Genomic DNA, 17,572 nt, shown 5'->3' with positions numbered 1-17,572 from the left:
CTTCTTGAGGTTTACATGGGAAGTAAATCGTAAAGGGTTTCATTCTTATGGGAGTTGTGTTTATAAGAATTAAGTACCACCAAAGACATGTAACTCCGTATAAGATGAATAAAGCCTAAGAAAAAACGTGCCTCGGAAATCAAGAAAAAGTCATTCTCGGATAGATGGCGCACACACCTTTGGCCTATGGTCGGCTAGATGGCGTTGACGACACCGTTTTATATTTAACAATTTTAACACATAGGTATCAGTGAATGAACATGGGTCAAAATGATATAAAAATAATAAAATCATTTATTCGACAGTTTTATACGTTTTCATTTTGAGTTTTAGTCGTGTGTCGATAGATGGCAGTAAATTTACTGTGACTACAAAATTTATTATGACAGGACCCCTCTATACTATCTATTCTCTTTGGTACCACTGAGCTGATCTAAGAGTTTTTGACTCATATGCTACGTTTTAGGAGTCTAATACTTTGAGGGGCGTAAAGTTACTCACCGCTATCCTCATTATGTTCATGCGGATTATGTATGATCCGTATCCGACGTTCGTTGGGCGTCGGGTCCGACAACCTCATCCTGGCCGCGTCGGCCTCGCGAGGGCTGCGCGGGAAGTAGAGCGGAGCGAGGGCCGCTAGCAGGGAGAGGTCGGGGCCGCACGCGCACGCCAGGATCACGAGCTGGGGAGTCTTGTTCTGCTCGAGGTAGCGACGGATTGTACCTGCCAATCATTTCATATGGGTAAGGTTAAGCGACGAGATTTAATGAGTACTTAAACCTAGGCAGGCCAGGCTCACCCCGCGATTTCGTCGCTTTGCTCCAGGTAGCTAAAAGTACATCCGTTCCACACCAATTTTGGTGGCTAGCCATAAGCCGCGCGTGGCGCTGTCGCCACCTAGCGGCCATATCTGTCCTGATCGTGACAGACGCGTTTTGTTAGAGAATGAGTCTTCTGTACCTAGTACTATTATTTATTATGTGACCTAGGTAACATAAATATGAATTCAACTTTTTTTTTTTAATGCAAACTGGACTAAATGAAATTTAATTTAGTCCAATTTGCATTACAATGTACCGTCAGCTGCAAAGAAGTTTCTGCGTTTCAATCTAATTAGAACCTTTCTTAAACCAAATAGAGTAACGTTTCTTTTGTTACATTGCTTTCTCCAACAAACGAAACTCATCCTTATTTACTCTACAATGTTCTAGGAACTATGATCAAACGATAAAATTACTTTTCACATCACCTATTCGAAAAAGGGCTTTTTCTTCCCCGCTAGGAGGGATCAAAGTGGCACTTTTCTTCCCTGCTAGGAGGGATCAAAGTTGTACTTTTCTGTTCTACGACACGATTTTTTCTTTCTTGCATACTATTTTTTTTTTGGTCAAATAATACACATTTTGGAACATAACAATTTCCTCATAGTTGATGTGAAAAGCAGTATGTGTCACACGGTATCAAAATTATTTCGTCTTGGGCGTTAACACTTGAATCCCTCATTACGCTCAGGATTCAATGTACGCCCTTGACGAAAATATTTCATTTTAATCCCTTGTAACACAAACTGCCATTTCAAATGGATTTATTATTCTTTACTCAGATCGGAAGGTGTCATTGTGGGTAACTTAACGTGCAGTATGCTACTTACGAAGTGCCGTATGGGCTGCTAAATCCGGAGGGAAGTTCCTCCGCGGCGTGTCGATGACGCACAACGCTAGCGTACGCGCGTGAAGCTCGCCCGCGCAGTACAGCACGTTCCTGGAACACATTTACCATTATCAATCAGGGATGTTGCGAACATCCACATCCGCATCCGCAACCGCAGGGGCGTATTTTGAAATTTGGCGCCCCGGGCCAATACGTTTTGCCGCCCCAGAAGTCAAGGAAGAAAAACAAAATGCAATCCGGCATGCCGCCCCTGGGGGTTGGCATATGCCGCCCCTGGAGGTTGGCGCCCCGGGCCATGGCCCGGATGGCCCTAGGGTAAATACGCCCCTGCGCAACCGCGGAACTTCCGCATTATTTTCAACATCCGCATCCGCATAAAATCGATGCGGAGCCGATGCGGATGTCGTACAAGTCGGTACAGGAACGTCTTAGCGGCGGCGTAAGTGCTAGGTAATTTTGTCATAAGGTACCTATAACGAAATCGTCTAGATCCAGAAAAGTCGGCCAAGTTACTGTTTATTAAATATAACGCACCTATAATCTTGCTCAAATACTAAATGTTTCGTTTTTTTTAAATAAAATATACTGAAAAATTAATATTTGACTTTTTTAAGTATTTAATCTCGACATCCGCATCCGCATCCGCGGATGTGAGCCTTTAAATATCCGCATCCGCGTCCGCGGATGTCAAAAAATCTGCATCCGCAATATCCCTGTTATCAATATAGGAAGATGGCATCTTTGTCGTCTTCAAACTGACAGCTCGTATCCTCTTGACTGATCGGATAGAAAAATTTCAAAAAAATACGCGTGAGGTTATGTGGGGGAGGGGGGTAGCCAAAAATCTCACCAAATATCACCAAGGGGGAGGCCACAGAGGGACATTACCTGCCTACGCCCATGTTTCTCGCAGTTTATACTCACGCTCATCTTTTATATACATGACCATAATTATATTACAATCCTTGATGATAAACATTTTTACGGCGTGAATTTATCTTGAGAAACCCTCTATAATTTGAGCTGAAGCGCCATCTGTAGAATTTGCAACAGTTTCTACTTTTTAGACTAGATGTCGCTAGTAGCCATAGACACGTATTAAACGACTCCTTCCGTGGGAAGCGATATTTCAAGTAGACAAGTTACCTCTAAGAGCGATTTTAGATCCGATATCGGATGTCGGATACGAGAACAAAGAAACAAAAAACAAAAAAATGCCTGTATCGAAGTATGTGCCAGCATCGAAGGTTGAACCCTGGGCTAAAGTGCGCAAATTGCGGGCATCTTTCTCTGTCGCTCTACTTATGACTTCGCTGCTTAAGCGGGTGATCGACGTACGAGTTATTATACCGCGGTTTTACAGCGACGGTTTTACTCGCGACTCGTCAGCGCTGATCGACTAGCGAGCAAAACAGTCGTGTGATCGCGGTCGGTTCAATATGTCGTGCTCAAAATATGAAGTTTTGTGTTACCTCGCTATAGCATGCAACAAAATTAGAAAAAATAAGCGTCCCTAAGACGCCCTAGAGTTTGGGTTAAAAGTTGGATCGAAAAAAGGCAGCACTTGTCGCATACCCATTTGATACGTGAATTGTCAGCAGAACCACTTGATTATACTGTGTCAGTCACTCTATATTTATTGACAATTTACAATATTATGGAATCAGAGGATCCGTTCTAAAATTGCTTACGTCATACCTGAAAAATACAACTCAGTATGTTCAAACTAAAAGTATAAATAATTCAGGATGCGTTCAATATGTTGACTCGGAGGACAAACCAGTTTACTGCGGTGTTCCACAAGGATCGGTATTGGGCCCGTTGCTGTTTATTATTTTTATAAATGATCTTCCATATAATATATCGTTTGGCAAAGCATACCTCTATGCAGACGACACCAGTATAATAATTCAAAATAATGACATTGCCTCACTCGAAGCTGATACAACTCTTACTTGGTCACAATTGTTACACTGGTTTCAAAGTAATGGTCTCAAAATGAATTTAGATAAAACCAACTACATAACTTTTTGCAGACATACAAACAGCATTTCCTATGAGCTTCCACTACCTATTTCAAGAGTGGAAAGCACAAAATTTCTCGGTATTGAATTAGACAATCAATTGCGCTGGTCAAACCAAATAGATGTCCTAAGAAAAAGACTAGCTAGTGCTGGTTATGCGTAAAGAAACATATCCAAGATTTTGAATCCAACAGATCTGAGGGTAGTTTATTTTGCACATTTTGAGAGCATTCTAAGATATGGTCTGGAGGTATGGGGTAACAGTGTTCTAATAAATACCATCTTAATATTACAAAAGAAAGCTGTAAGATGTATTGATAAAGCTAAGCCCCTAGAGCACTGTCGCCCACTTTTTGTTAAACATAAGATAATGACCGTCATTTCATTATACATCTTCTTGGTTAGCATATTTATTTACAAAAACAAATCCAATTACCAGTGTAAATCCAATAACAGATTGCATGCCTTAAGAAATAACAACGATATTATTTTACCAAAATCAAATAATTATATACATTTTAAAAGAAATATTGAGTACAATGGAATCAAAATTTATAATTTTTAAAGTAATGACCATACGTCGTTATCGCGGGGGCAACAACGATTTGACAGTAGTGAAAGATTATGCCAAATAAATAATAACAGAAGTGACATTCCTATCGAGTAACGTTTATATCTACCTATGGGTTCAAAATGTAGCAGAATCGAATTTAAATAAAAGTTTGGTCATCTATTACTAAAATCACATAAAATACTTTCAGAAGTAAATACTGATATAAATAATTAAATACATTGGTGACTTATTTTTCAAGTTGACACGTTGACTTATAGGTATACGTTTACAAAGTGAAATACGAGATTAATTGACCTTTTCCAGCGAAAACTTTATGCTAGATATGAAGAACATCTTAGAGTTTTAAATGTGTAGGCAGTATATTACACTTTTACAAAACGTCCTGTTAGTTACATGTGTTCTTTGACAGGCTTGTTTTTGCCCCCGCGATAACGACGTATGGTAATGACATAAAACAGTGCAATAATTTAAATGAATTCACAAAAAGGCTAAAATGTTATTTACTGAACAGACCTTATTACTCCTTGCAGGAATATTTCGAGAAATTGTATGATTAATATTAATATTTTATTTAAATTTGTATAATAATTATTTTCTTAGCTTCCGAATTATCGAATTTTTAGTTATAGAAATGTAATGTTATCGTAAACTTAGGCTAAATGTATTACTTAAGTAGAATAAGTTTTGCATGCGAAGTGTGGCAGAACATGCATTCATGTAACCTATCTACTGACATGACAAATTGTACCATCTGTGTAATGTTCTAGCAAAATAAATGATTCTGATTCTATACCATTTTTTTCTTGACATCGGCAATAGTTGAGTTTGGTTCATATTTTTTTACGGTCTCCAAAAGTCATAAGACTAGGAATCCGCTAGACGGAGTTTAGACCAATTATTTCATGAAACCGATGCTGCCAAAAATACGGGGGTGCGGGGGACGAGGTGAGCGAGGTCCCGTGCCGTGATTGGTCCGTTCAAAGACACGGACGTCACACAAAGATACTTTCGACTCGAAAATGGAGTAAAACTACTGTATGCGTGGCAGAGCGGGTAGAGCTACTATGCTCAGTCTGGAGGATATCTTGTCTGTGCCAAAAGTTTATTATATGCAGTAAGCCGAATTGTTTTGTTTTTGTACTCTGGCGATGTACATATCCATAAACAAGGATTGTCTCGTAAGTCATATATAAATTCTAATACCAAATCGTGACTGACGCATATCCATTGTGGAATAAAAAATGACACGTCCAGAGAACGGTCGCCGAAAACTGCCGGCTCGGCTCGCCGGCCGTGATCGACACGCGGTTTTACATGGCGAGCCGAGTAATAGTACATTATTGTCGAGGCTCGGAAGGAGCTACTTGCAGGCTGAGGATTCGTTTTAAACGGACGACCTTGGGAGTCCGTTTAATTGAATCCGAAGCCAGCAAGTAGCCTTCCAGCCGAGTCATATATAGTGCTTTTCTCAAAAATGGTGCAAGAAATATAAATATCATAGAAATATTTTACAAAAGCAACGTTCTTACGTATATATTTTCACAGAAAAAAGTAGAAACAATTGAAAAAATTAGCTTTGCCGCCTTTTTATTTTTTTAATAAAAAAATAGAAGTGTATTTTTCTGCCGAAAATACGTCAACCTATTTGAGACAGCTAAATAGTCGCGGTACTAATCATCTGTTTGGCTGTTTAATGGGCCAGTGCCTTCATTTGATATGGCCATTTCAACTTTTAAAAAGTTTGGAACTCGACAAATAATGGAATTTGTATGCAACATTGCAGTCCCAAAATCGAGACTGCAATGTTTTTAACTTTTTAATTTTTGACTGACCATAAACTACGCGCTTCGCGACCTATTTTTGAAATGGCAAAGTCGACTTTGCCGTCCATTTTTGAGAAAAATATCAAACATACTTGACGAGCCACGAGCCCGGCTCGTCGGTATATAATACCGCGGTATTGCAATGATACACCGGCGAGCCTTACCGATGAGCCGCAAAACCGCGGTTTTACTCGCCCGTCGATCAGGGCCTTTAGAGTAAAAGAGAAAAATCCCTGTTTCCACTTCCCCACTTACTTGTAGCAGTTGTGGAGTGTGGTCTCTGCCGCGGTGTGGTACTGCTGGTTGTACGAGGGGCTGACTGTGTGCACTATGTGCCGGCATCGAAGGTTGAACCCTGGTTCCACTTCCCTACTTACTTGTAGCAGTTGTGGAGTGTGGTCTCTGCCGCGGTGTGGTACTGCTGGTTGTACGAGGGGCTGACTGTGTGCACTATGTGCCGGCATCGAAGGTTGAACCCTGGTTCCACTTCCCTACTTACTTGTAGCAGTTGTGGAGTGTGGTCTCTGCCGCGGTGTGGTACTGCTGGTTGTACGAGGGGCTGACTGTGTGCACTATGTGCCGGCATCGAAGGTTGAACCCTGGTTCCACTTCCCTACTTACTTGTAGCAGTTGTGGAGTGTGGTCTCTGCCGCGGTGTGGTACTGCTGGTTGTACGAGGGGCTGACTGTGTGCACTATGTGCCGGCATCGAAGGTTGAACCCTGGTTCCACTTCCCTACTTACTTGTAGCAGTTGTGGAGTGTGGTCTCTGCCGCGGTGTGGTACTGCTGGTTGTACGAGGGGCTGACTGTGTGCACTATGTGCCGGCATCGAAGGTTGAACCCTGGTTCCACTTCCCTACTTACTTGTAGCAGTTGTGGAGTGTGGTCTCTGCCGCGGTGTGGTACTGCTGGTTGTACGAGGGGCTGACTGTGTGCACTATGTGCCGGCATCGAAGGTTGAACCCTGGTTCCACTTCCCTACTTACTTGTAGCAGTTGTGGAGCGTGGTCTCTGCCGCGGTGTGGTACTGCTGGTTGTACGAGGGGCTGACTGTGTGCACTATGTGCCGGCATCGAAGGTTGAAGCCAGGAGTTACAACCACCTCGCCCGTACGGCACTCTAAAAACAAAGGTTATGCTAAAGAATTGGGACCTGATAGGGTGACAGAGAATGCAATACTGAAGCCCCGGCTCTGTAATTTTTTTGTATTTTTTTACAATTGCGTTTCTGACAGCGTTTCATCAGTCGTGATCTCGTCATCGAGGCTTGTTAAGAGCGCTCTTACAAGAAAAGTCGAAATAATGCAAAATTGATGATACTAGTCGACGAAATTCAGGACTTTGCGCTCATTATTAGAAACAATGAGTACGTGTTCCAGTAAAAGCGTCTTCTTATCTTTATAAATATCGTTGTAAATATTAGAAAAAGGACTTATTAAATTAGTAATGATTTTTTTTCTGATGGTCGTTTCCGAAAAACCCCGTGAAGCACTGAATGGCGAGCTCTTATTTGGAAATGCTGAGAATTTTACTCTGCTAAACCTGGCTATTTTGTATTACTAATACCCTGTACTTTAGGCATATCAAACTATATTTTTCCTACATACCTTTGAGAAAGAGAAAATCAAAGTAAAACGAACTCGATTTTCTCTCCGAAACAAGTGTCAATTCCTACGAAAATCTACTTAATATCGAAGTCATTTTCATACTCAAGCAATCTGCAACGTTTGCTTATACTGTTGGTATACATTAGTGTTTATGAAATTCTACTATAATTTTTTGGCAATTTTTTGAAAACTACTCTATATTACCGATGACTCGCGCTGCGCCAGCTCAGTGCCGCGGCAGAGCTTGTAGAGGCAGGACGTGTGTCGGTCGGCTCCGCACATTTTCAACGGCGACGACGAGGTTTTTTATCATTGTGTGCGGCGGGCGCCGTGTAAAATTCTATACTGTGTGCGTGTAAACCGCAACGAGAGACTTTGATCCTAGCACCGTTTTTATAGTATTATAATTTATAATGGTACAGTTTAATAAACTACCGGACAGGATTAAAAATATTTGAAACGACCTGACATTCTATATGTATTTATTTGACTCAAGATAGTTTGACTCAGGGTCTGATGATGGAGCCGGAAGGTGGTCACCGGTATCAATCAACCATGCAACTAAACCACTTCGTGTTTAGGCTCGTTTTATGCATCTCAACAAGATCTTTGACACAAGATAGTACTCAGGGTCTGATGATGGAGCCGGAAGGTGGTCACCGGTACCAATCAACCATGCAACTAAACCACTTCGTGTTTGGGCTCGTTTGATTCGGCTCAACAAGATCTTTGACTTAAGATAGTACTCAGGGTCTGATGATGGAGCCGGAAGGTGGTCACCAGTACCAATCAACAATGCAACTAAACCACTTCGTGTTTAGGCTCGTTTGATTCGTCTCAACAAGATCTTTGACACAAGTTAGTACTCAGGGTCTGATGATGGAGCTGGACTGTGGCCACGGGTACCAGTCTACCATGTAACTGAACCACTTCGTGTTTGGGCTCGTTTGATTTGTCGCAACAAGATCTTTGACACAAGGTAGTACTGAGGGTCTGATGATGGATCCGGAAGGTGGTCACCGGTACCAATCAACCATGCAACTAAACCACTTCGTGTTTGGCTTCGTTCGATTCGTCGCAACAAGATCTTTGACACAAGTTAGTACTCAGGGTCTGATGATGGAGCTGGACTGTGGCCACGGGTACCAGTCTACCATGTAACTGAACCACTTCGTGTTTGGGCTCGTTTGATTCGTCGCAATTAGATGTTTGACACAAGATACTACTCAGGGTCTGATGATGGAGCTGATGATGATAGACAGGTACCCGTCGCCACCTTCGCGCTCCATCATCAGACCCTGCTGAGTACTACCTTGTGTCAAAGATCTTGTTGAGATGAATAAAACGTGCCTAAACACGAAATGGTTCAGTTGCATGGTTGATTGGTACCGGTGACCACCTTCCGGCTCCAACATCAGACCTTGAGTACTATCTTGTGTCAAAGATCTTGTTGAAACGAATAAAACGAGCCTAAACACGAAGTGGTTTAGTTGCATGGTTGATTGGTACCGGTGACCACCTTCCAGCTCCATCATCAGACTCTGAGTATCACCTAGTGTCAAAGATCTTGTTGAGACGAATCAAACGATCCTAAACACGATGTGGTTTAGTTGCATGGTTGATTGGTAATGGTACCTTCCAGCTCCATCATCAGACCCTGAGTACTGTCTTGTGTCAAAGATCTTGTTGAGACGAATCAAACGAGCCCAAACACGAAGTTGTTTAGTTACATGATAGACTGGTACCCGTGGCCACCTTCCAGCTTCATCATCAGACCCTGTGTATCTTCAGTGTCAAAGATCTTGTTGAGACGAATCAAACGAGCCTAATCATGTTACTACATGGTTGATTGGTATCCGTGACCACCTTAATCATCATCAGATCCTCAGTACCAGTTCGTTTTTAAACCCTCGTTGATACAAACTTTACAACCTATAGGTAAAAAAGCAATGACGAAACATGTAAATAAGCGAGTAGGTACCTATAATTTCTTTCGAGTAATATACCTTCATAAGTACAAGTATGGGGCTATTCATAAATTACGTCGTTTCAAATGGGAGGAGTGGGGGGGGGGGGGGGGTCTGGACATCGGATGATGGTAACATGACGTAGGAGGAAACAGATTCATCCGAAGCTTGATTTTTGGATGATTTGAGGGGTGGGGGGGGGGGGGGGGGTCAAAAATCGTCAAAAATAGATGACGTAATTTATGAACAGCCCCTATGTACATTTGCACTGCATTTAGTATTTTCGTACTTACCAAATAACAGTTTTAGAACTTTAAAAGTTAAGCACAGTTAGTGTTGTTATGGTTGATTTCAATATGCTTCGCGAAGGATCAAGAATGTTTAATCCATCATTGTAGTGCGAGTGTGGTAGAAGGGATCGGCATACTGAGCTCGCACGGCCTGCCGCAGCGCGTAAAATACCTAAACTCGCTCAACGCCGAAATGTAATAGCGCTCTTAACCAACTCCATATGGACTCACCATGGCCTCTCGTCACAATCTCTTCTTTCAATTCGGCGCCGCAAATTGACATGATCCGCTCGGTGACCGAGTTGCATGACAACGTTTTACCATTGTTTGTGATCGCGCGCCTCCTAAGGCTGGTTATTTATTATATTTGGTTGGTTGGTTATGTTATGATGAAACGTGCCCCAGGCAAGACACCTTGCTTGAGTAGGTAAGCTAGGCCTATGTAGATAAGAAATAATTACCATGGCCTCTCGTCACAATCTCTTCCTTCAATTCAGCGCCGCAAGCTGACATGATCCGCTCGCTGACCGCATTGCATTCTGTCAGCGTTTCGTCGGTGGTGTTCGTGATCGCGTCGACCTCGAGGCTTGTGATGTCACCTTGCCTGAAAAGTGTAAAAAACTTGCGTTTATTGAAAGAAATATATTTTAACGGCCGCCTCGCCTAGTCTGTAGTGACCGTACCTACAAAGCAGGAGGTCCCGGGTTCAGACCCTGGTAAGGGCAATAATTTGTGTGTACATCACAAATAATTGATTGATTGATTTTTGGATTTGTATTGTATTGTAGATTGTAAGATTTGTATTGTATTGTATTTAAACTTTGACATCATAATATTTGATCACGAGTTATGGATATTTTCTATATGAATATTTAAGTATTTATCTATATCTAATTATCTATTATATACATCGTCGACGTCGTCTAGTACTCACAACACAGCATTATTGCGCTTAATAAGATTGTAATATGTATTTTTTGTCAATTATGTCACATTGTGTGTGTTAATTTATTTTGATCAAATCTTTCAAAGAATTGTACCAGTTGTCCATTTCCGATGGCGCTGATATTTAGTAATTTTAGCAAATCTACGTAACGGTGACAATGTAATGTTATGTTACCACAAAGCCGGCTTGATGTTGGAGTAAATACCCAAGTCGCCATTAAAATTGTATAATAAAGCATGCCGACTTTATCGTTACAATCTCTCCCTATAAAGCTCGCCGTCAGCACAGGAGGAGCGGCATTCTAATTTTACAATTTGTTCAACTCATGTATTATCATGTTACGAATTAGTCTATTAGCTTGCAAATATCTATTTTTATGGCATATTGTCCGTATAAGCACAAAAAGATTAGGAAAGCTGACGTCAGAACGAGCGACACGGACTCGGCTATTGGTAGGTATAGATAAAACTAACGAGTTCGGTGACGTTAAACAAGATTAGGTATTATTGAAAGATTTACGGTTTGCACGTTTTAGGGTAGCCCATCATATTAAGGTATAAGTATGACTATGAATCAATACTGCTTTACAAGCTTTTGTGAATCTTATACTGTAATAGTAGATTGTTAACCAAGGGTTGAAAGGCACCCATTTCTGTCGAGGTAGTTTGGCGCTCGAACGCAGTGAGAGCGCCAATAATCCGAGACGGAAATGGTGCCTTTCACCCGAGTTAAACACTCTACTTTTCATATCGAATGCGAGGAAACCAAACAAGACAAGGCAATTTCGCAAAATCAGTAATTGAAGTACCTAATAGACCTATGGCCATGTTTTTTTTCCTTAGGACTTACTTGTAATCGGAGACTTTACATGTGTGAAGATTAATAACCCCTAGCGAAAATCATTTAAATTACAGTATTTACGAAAACACACATTTTTTAACAAACTGCAGTCATTTTAAAATTATTTGTTCATCATAGTATGAAAATCAACGGGATTGCCTCTTACTTTTTAATTTTATACTTTTTCGTTCTAAAAGCGGCAACAGACTACCGGACCGCACCGCGACCTAGGTGCGCCGCACCACGTAATAACATAATAAAAGTATTTTAAATATTAAATAACAATTTAATTAACAATATAAGAGATTTTTATCTTGTATTTTATTTTATTTTCATTAATATAGTGCTAAATAACTTTAAAAACCAATTTACTATCGTACAAACGTTTAACTGTGTCTGTATAAGATTCGGCCTTTGCTCATTTACGCAAGTGTAAGGTTTAAAAAAATATTTTTGGTGTATTCCTTTTGACTCCCGCCTTATGAAATCGAGTAAATAGAATTCAACGAAAGAAATCAAGAATAATTTGTTTTTAACAATTTACTTACATCATTTTTTATAAAAAAAGGATCAACGTGGGATTAGTAAAATTAAACAATTACCAATTGTTCCAGGCGAGGAAATAAAGACACTATTTTTCCATTTTGTTTCCACCCAGTTGTTCGTGGGACGGGGACGCAGAGGAGTACACCACTTTTCTGCGCTAGAGCATCAACGTATCACTTTCTGCGCACCTTTTAGAACAACAACGAGCCACTTTCAGAGCATGAGATATGAAAAATAACTACATGTTTACTTACCATATAGCAAACCGCTGGTTGATCTGCTCGTCGAACGGGTACAGCGGTTGCGCGCATTGCGGAGCCGCAAGCGCGGAATAGTCGGTGGCGGGCGGCGCGGGCGCGTCGCCCCATCGCGGCACGCTGGCACCGCGCACTCCCGCGCCGCGCGCGCTCGCGGGCGCACGCATTACGAGAGGCTCTGGAAAATGGAGACGAGGAGAACGTTATTTAGTGTATAAATCATTTTACTCGATGGCTGTCTTGACTTCTGAATGATGGAAGTTAATGTTTAATTTAAGTATCTCTTCTTCAGTCGGTCCCTCAATATATCCTTCTGTTGAAGTATAGACTAATCTATTATCGAGATCAATCAGAGCACTGTCTATTAGCCTTTTGCTTTGTAATTTATGGTTGTCATAAGTGAGATATCAATAACAATGTAGAAAAGGAAGAACAACGACTTCATTTTATTAATCTTAAGCTTATCGATTGTATTTTTGTTAGAAAGACGTCGTTGCAAAACTCAAAAGAATCTCTTAATTTTCTGGATTTTGCCAAATGATAAAAACGCGCAAAACGTTAATCGGTTTTATTTATTTCAAAAATCTAAATTGCAATTTGTATGTTAAAATTTTTAAATTTAACAAGTTCTCATTAACAAAACATAGTAAGTAGGTACCTGGTTTTAAAGTATTCCCTTATAATTAGATTTAAAAGCTTCCATCTTAAATAAAAATTGTACAAGCACTCAATCATCAAACTGGCACAGCTGATCAAAAGATACAATTATAATATCGAGCTGAACTCTATAAACTGTGGTCACGCCATACTCTCATTAACTTGGTTCCGTGCTCAAAAGGTAGCTAAAGCTAGGTTTCACGAAGATACCTAAAACTTTACATGCAAGGTCTGGTAATGAAAGAAGCTTGTTTTGCAGACTATGGCGGGTTATTTCTAGACGGATCGATGTAGTCAACGAAAACTTACGTAAGGGAAGACAGTTAAATTAATATTGTCCTAGCTTCGCCATGACTGGCTAGAAGAACGTGAGGTCCGCTTGGCAATATTGGCACAGGCACCAGTTTTCACGAGCGCGACTGCCATTTAACCATTCAAATCAGAGTTGAAACTTGAAAGGCCTTATTGGGATTAGTTCGATTTCATCACGTTTCTCCCTTTACCTTTCAGTGACTGGACAATATTAAGTAATTGATTTAAAGTGAGAGTGACGGACGTAAGTTTCGAGAAAGTTCGAACTCTCAACCTCCGGCTTGAAAGCTGCAAGTCTTACCGGTAGAATTTTTATTTAAATTAAGACATAAAAATGATAAACGGGAGCGTGTCAAGCCGCGGCCGGCAGTTGAGCATCCTCGTTTAAAACAAGTACCTACACTTGTAAAACGAAACGTAAGACGAGGGAGCTTAGCGGAATAATTTACGTTAATACTTTCAGTTCTGAGGTAGCATAACGTCTTTAAAATAAGGTGAAATTGCTGGAGAAAATAACAGATTCCAGAAACAATATGATAGGTACTTTTACATAGTAGTGATCTGAAACGTTAAATCAGCTTAACTTTATAAACCTTGAAAACAGTTTCTTTTAACATTTGCTAGAGTCTGTTCGGAAAGAGAAGAGTCGTGGAATGTATAGGGCCCAATACATTCCACGACTCTTCTCTTTCCGCACAGACTCTACTACGAGCAAGTAAGTAATAAAGGTGCATGCAATGAAGTTATACAATGACGTTCAATCCACCTTCTATATAACAGAATTTGCTATGAACTTTAAAAAAGAAGTTCAATTGGAAAAAAGGAAACTTTCATTAAAATTTGCGAGTATTTTTGTGTGGGAGCTTTGACGACCATATTTGCGACAAACCGTTCCAGTTAGAGTCCTATAGTCTGTTATTTTCATTAAAAGTGACCAATGATCCAATGATAGCATTTCCTCCAAATAGGGTGAAATCGCCGGAAATCTCCATTTTCGGCAATACCCTACCCTATTCACCCCATTAGAGAAACTCCAAATAGCATCGGTCATAGAGAATCGCTAACATGATTGACCCAAATTTACCCGAGGTATAGTCGCCATCAGATATATCGGAGCGGTCAAGGTGTTCACAAATATCTGAACTTCTATCAAGAAGCTAAAGGGTAAAGTGCACGTTCAGATATTTTTGAGTATCTTGGCTGCTGTGATATATCCGATGGTGACTGTACCAGGGCGACAGGAGCACACAGGAGTACACGCTTCATATTTATCCTTTGTGTTTTAATGTAGTTGATGTGTGAATATCTGACGTCGGGAATACTCCCGTGACGTCATCGCTTGCATTAGTTCTTTCTCGCTCGAGCAGAAGCGAAAGAAAGATATGAAATATTCATTCAACTCAGTGTGTGAAATAGATTTCAATTCACGGCTTATGCTTATGACCACTTTAAAATGTACTTATAGTTTTAAAATTATGTATGAATAATAGCAATTTCTAAGATAAAGTACATACACATGTACTATTAAAATCGACAATAGTTGTTCATTATCATTATTTATGTGCAATAGAAATACAAAAGAACAAAAGACCCATTAAAGAAGTACTTCAATTTATAGGCAATGGATGGACCTATTATACATCGATTGTATACCTGCCTACCGCATAATTTGTATGCAAATGAATAGAAATACTTTTATGAACAATAAAAGCATAAATCATAATTATATAACCGCATAACAGGTTTATCGTGACAAAATCTGAACCGAAAAAACACGCACAACTGTTCTATATTACGTAAGTTGTGAAAAAACGTTTCTTCCCAAGGTCACACAGGAGGCCATCATTAAATTAAAATAAAAAAAATGTTGCACAATAATTTCAGACGAGCACAATTTGTTTATCGCGAATTTTAAATACTTTTCGAAAAATAAGTAGGTACTTCTAAAATAAAATTTGCGATAATCCCATCCATGCGCACCTACATCATCTGTTTAAACATGACAGTTCTGAAAAACAATTTAAATTTCGAATCCTACCTTTAATCGTCATTCCGTTCCGTTTCACGCACTTTTTAAAAACCTTTCAACTTGCACGATAGTCCCGGACGGCGGACGGACGCGGAGTGTGGCCTCCAAACGAAACACACCCCCAGGGTGACGGGGGAGTGACGTCACACGGTCGACGAACCTCGGAACTGGGTCACGAGATCGGAATGGTCGATCTCGAACCCTTGTGTTACGGGATGTGGGATTACCTAACCGAGGGCTAGATTTTTTTAATAGTGAGTCGGTATGGGAAAGTTAACGGAACGAAAGCGTCGTAGAATAGGTAGAGCATTCTGAATTACTAGATGATGACTTGTAAAAAAGTTTAGTTGGAGACTTTTGTGTAGCTAATAAAAATTATAACTAGAATTCTTTTCAGACCTGAATTCTTGGCTTTTTACTACAGCTTTAAGTTGTTTAAGGTGCCTTTAGTCATTATGTAAGGATATTTATTATCCAACCTTGTTATCAATAATTAACCTATCTGTTATTAACATGATGAAAGCGATACAAATTCTGTCGTAGCTAACTATTAGAATAGATCAAATTGACTACTGCATAATAACTGCTTTTCTATCTCACAAAACATTTCGCACCCAAACAAAACTGTTACTTTAATTCACAAATATCAAAGTTTGATTGTATATTCTAGAACAATTTGTCAATATCAACCCATTTCTATTGTAAGTGTAAATGGAGCTGGATCACGCACCCGGGATTTCCGGACACGAAGGTTTTCCGGATGGCTCGGATTATCCCACACTCATAAAACTGATCCCGCGCCCGCATCTCTAAACGTCGTCAACAACCTAGTCGACCCTTGCCTGCATTTAGTGACAGCGCGGATAACCGACAAATTCGAAATCCGAAATTCAACAAACCTAGTCGACCGCCAACTTCGAAATTCAAATCTTCATTCATTCAGTGGTTTATGAATTTTATGATTTTTTAATAATTTTCTAGTGCTAGTCTGTGCGGAAAGAGAAGAGTCGTAGAATGTATTGGTTCCCATACATTTCACGACTGTTCTCTTTTCGCACAGACTCTATAATTATTTCGTGCAAGGTGTGAAGGAACTCAGTAGATATAGGTACAGTCAAGATCTCTATTGTTACAGAATCTCTGGCGTAAGCAGCATTTTTGCCAATTATTCAACATTCTGTCGACGCCGATACTGACTCTTCAAATGTTTCAACAGCCGGTTTAGTTGCCAGATACCTATTCGAACTTAAAAGTCAGCTTAATCTCAGATCGGGCGAGGTGCACATAATATATGTAACTAAATAACAAAATAAGATTTTTTTATTCAAATTTACTACCTACACTTAACGGACGTTCTATTAGCCTCGGTTTCTGCATAAGAATTCACAGTAAAAGACAGCTTAACCCATTCAGCGCTAACAACGACAGTGTCGTTATTGCTACAAATATTTTTTTCTTTACGCCGGGAACTTTTTGATTTGCTGCAGCGTAGCGCTACGAGCGTAGCTTAGCAGTAAATCAAATAGTCGTAACGTAAAAGTGCTACGAATACTACGATGTAGCTCGTAGCATAGCTTTCTTGTAGTCAAATTGATTCGTAGAAGTTTGATGCAGCACATGTGTTTTGAGCAGTGAAAGGATTTATGAAGAAATTCCTCACTATCAAAACTCTTATAATTATATTACAACGCTGTATGGCCCGGTTGCACCCTATTGAAGCCCGGGTTGCACTAGATAGAAAATTAGCAAATGATTAAGTTCACACATTTTTTTATTGTTAAGTGCCGATGCAGTCTAGGATGGAGCATGCTTACCTAAAAGATGACACTCTTGATTTAAAAAGATGTGTAAAAATGAGTCGGCTCATTCGCCTTTAACGAAAAGCTAGTCACAAACTAACACATGATATTACGTTCAAAAATTCCGAACACACCAATGGTACCAGGCCACCACTCATGCAGATTAGACGTGCGCGCCGCCGCCATAGAGAGTCAGCGCGCCGCCGCCGCCGCCGGTAGTTTAAAATTCG

General features: G+C 40.3%; 1 protein-coding gene across 3 annotated transcripts in view; it reads right to left on the bottom strand.

Annotated features, from left to right (window-relative positions):
* The window catches only part of LOC134792376 (protein GDAP2 homolog), a 141,809-nt gene that overhangs the window by 72,830 nt on the left and 51,407 nt on the right, over positions 1–17,572 (bottom strand). For 2 of the 3 annotated variants that reach the window (XM_063763662.1, XM_063763661.1), the window contains exons 2-6: positions 12,543–12,723; positions 10,418–10,560; positions 7,080–7,212; positions 1,652–1,761; positions 502–723 (exon numbers count right to left, since the gene is read on the bottom strand). In XM_063763662.1, the coding sequence (XP_063619732.1) occupies positions 502–723; positions 1,652–1,761; positions 7,080–7,212; positions 10,418–10,560; positions 12,543–12,712 (778 nt within the window). In that variant the 5' untranslated portion in view covers positions 12,713–12,723. Of the gene's footprint in view, positions 1–501; positions 724–1,651; positions 1,762–7,079; positions 7,213–10,187; positions 10,259–10,417; positions 10,561–12,542; positions 12,724–17,572 lie in introns of those variants that run through there. The other variant, XM_063763663.1, reaches the window with a different exon arrangement.

The sequence above is a fragment of the Cydia splendana genome, chromosome 7 (genome assembly GCF_910591565.1).
Source record: "Cydia splendana chromosome 7, ilCydSple1.2, whole genome shotgun sequence".
NCBI classification, from domain to species: Eukaryota; Metazoa; Arthropoda; class Insecta; order Lepidoptera; family Tortricidae; genus Cydia; species Cydia splendana.
The sequence above is the reverse complement of the archived record's forward strand: the minus strand, read 5'-3'. Positions and strand labels throughout refer to the sequence as shown.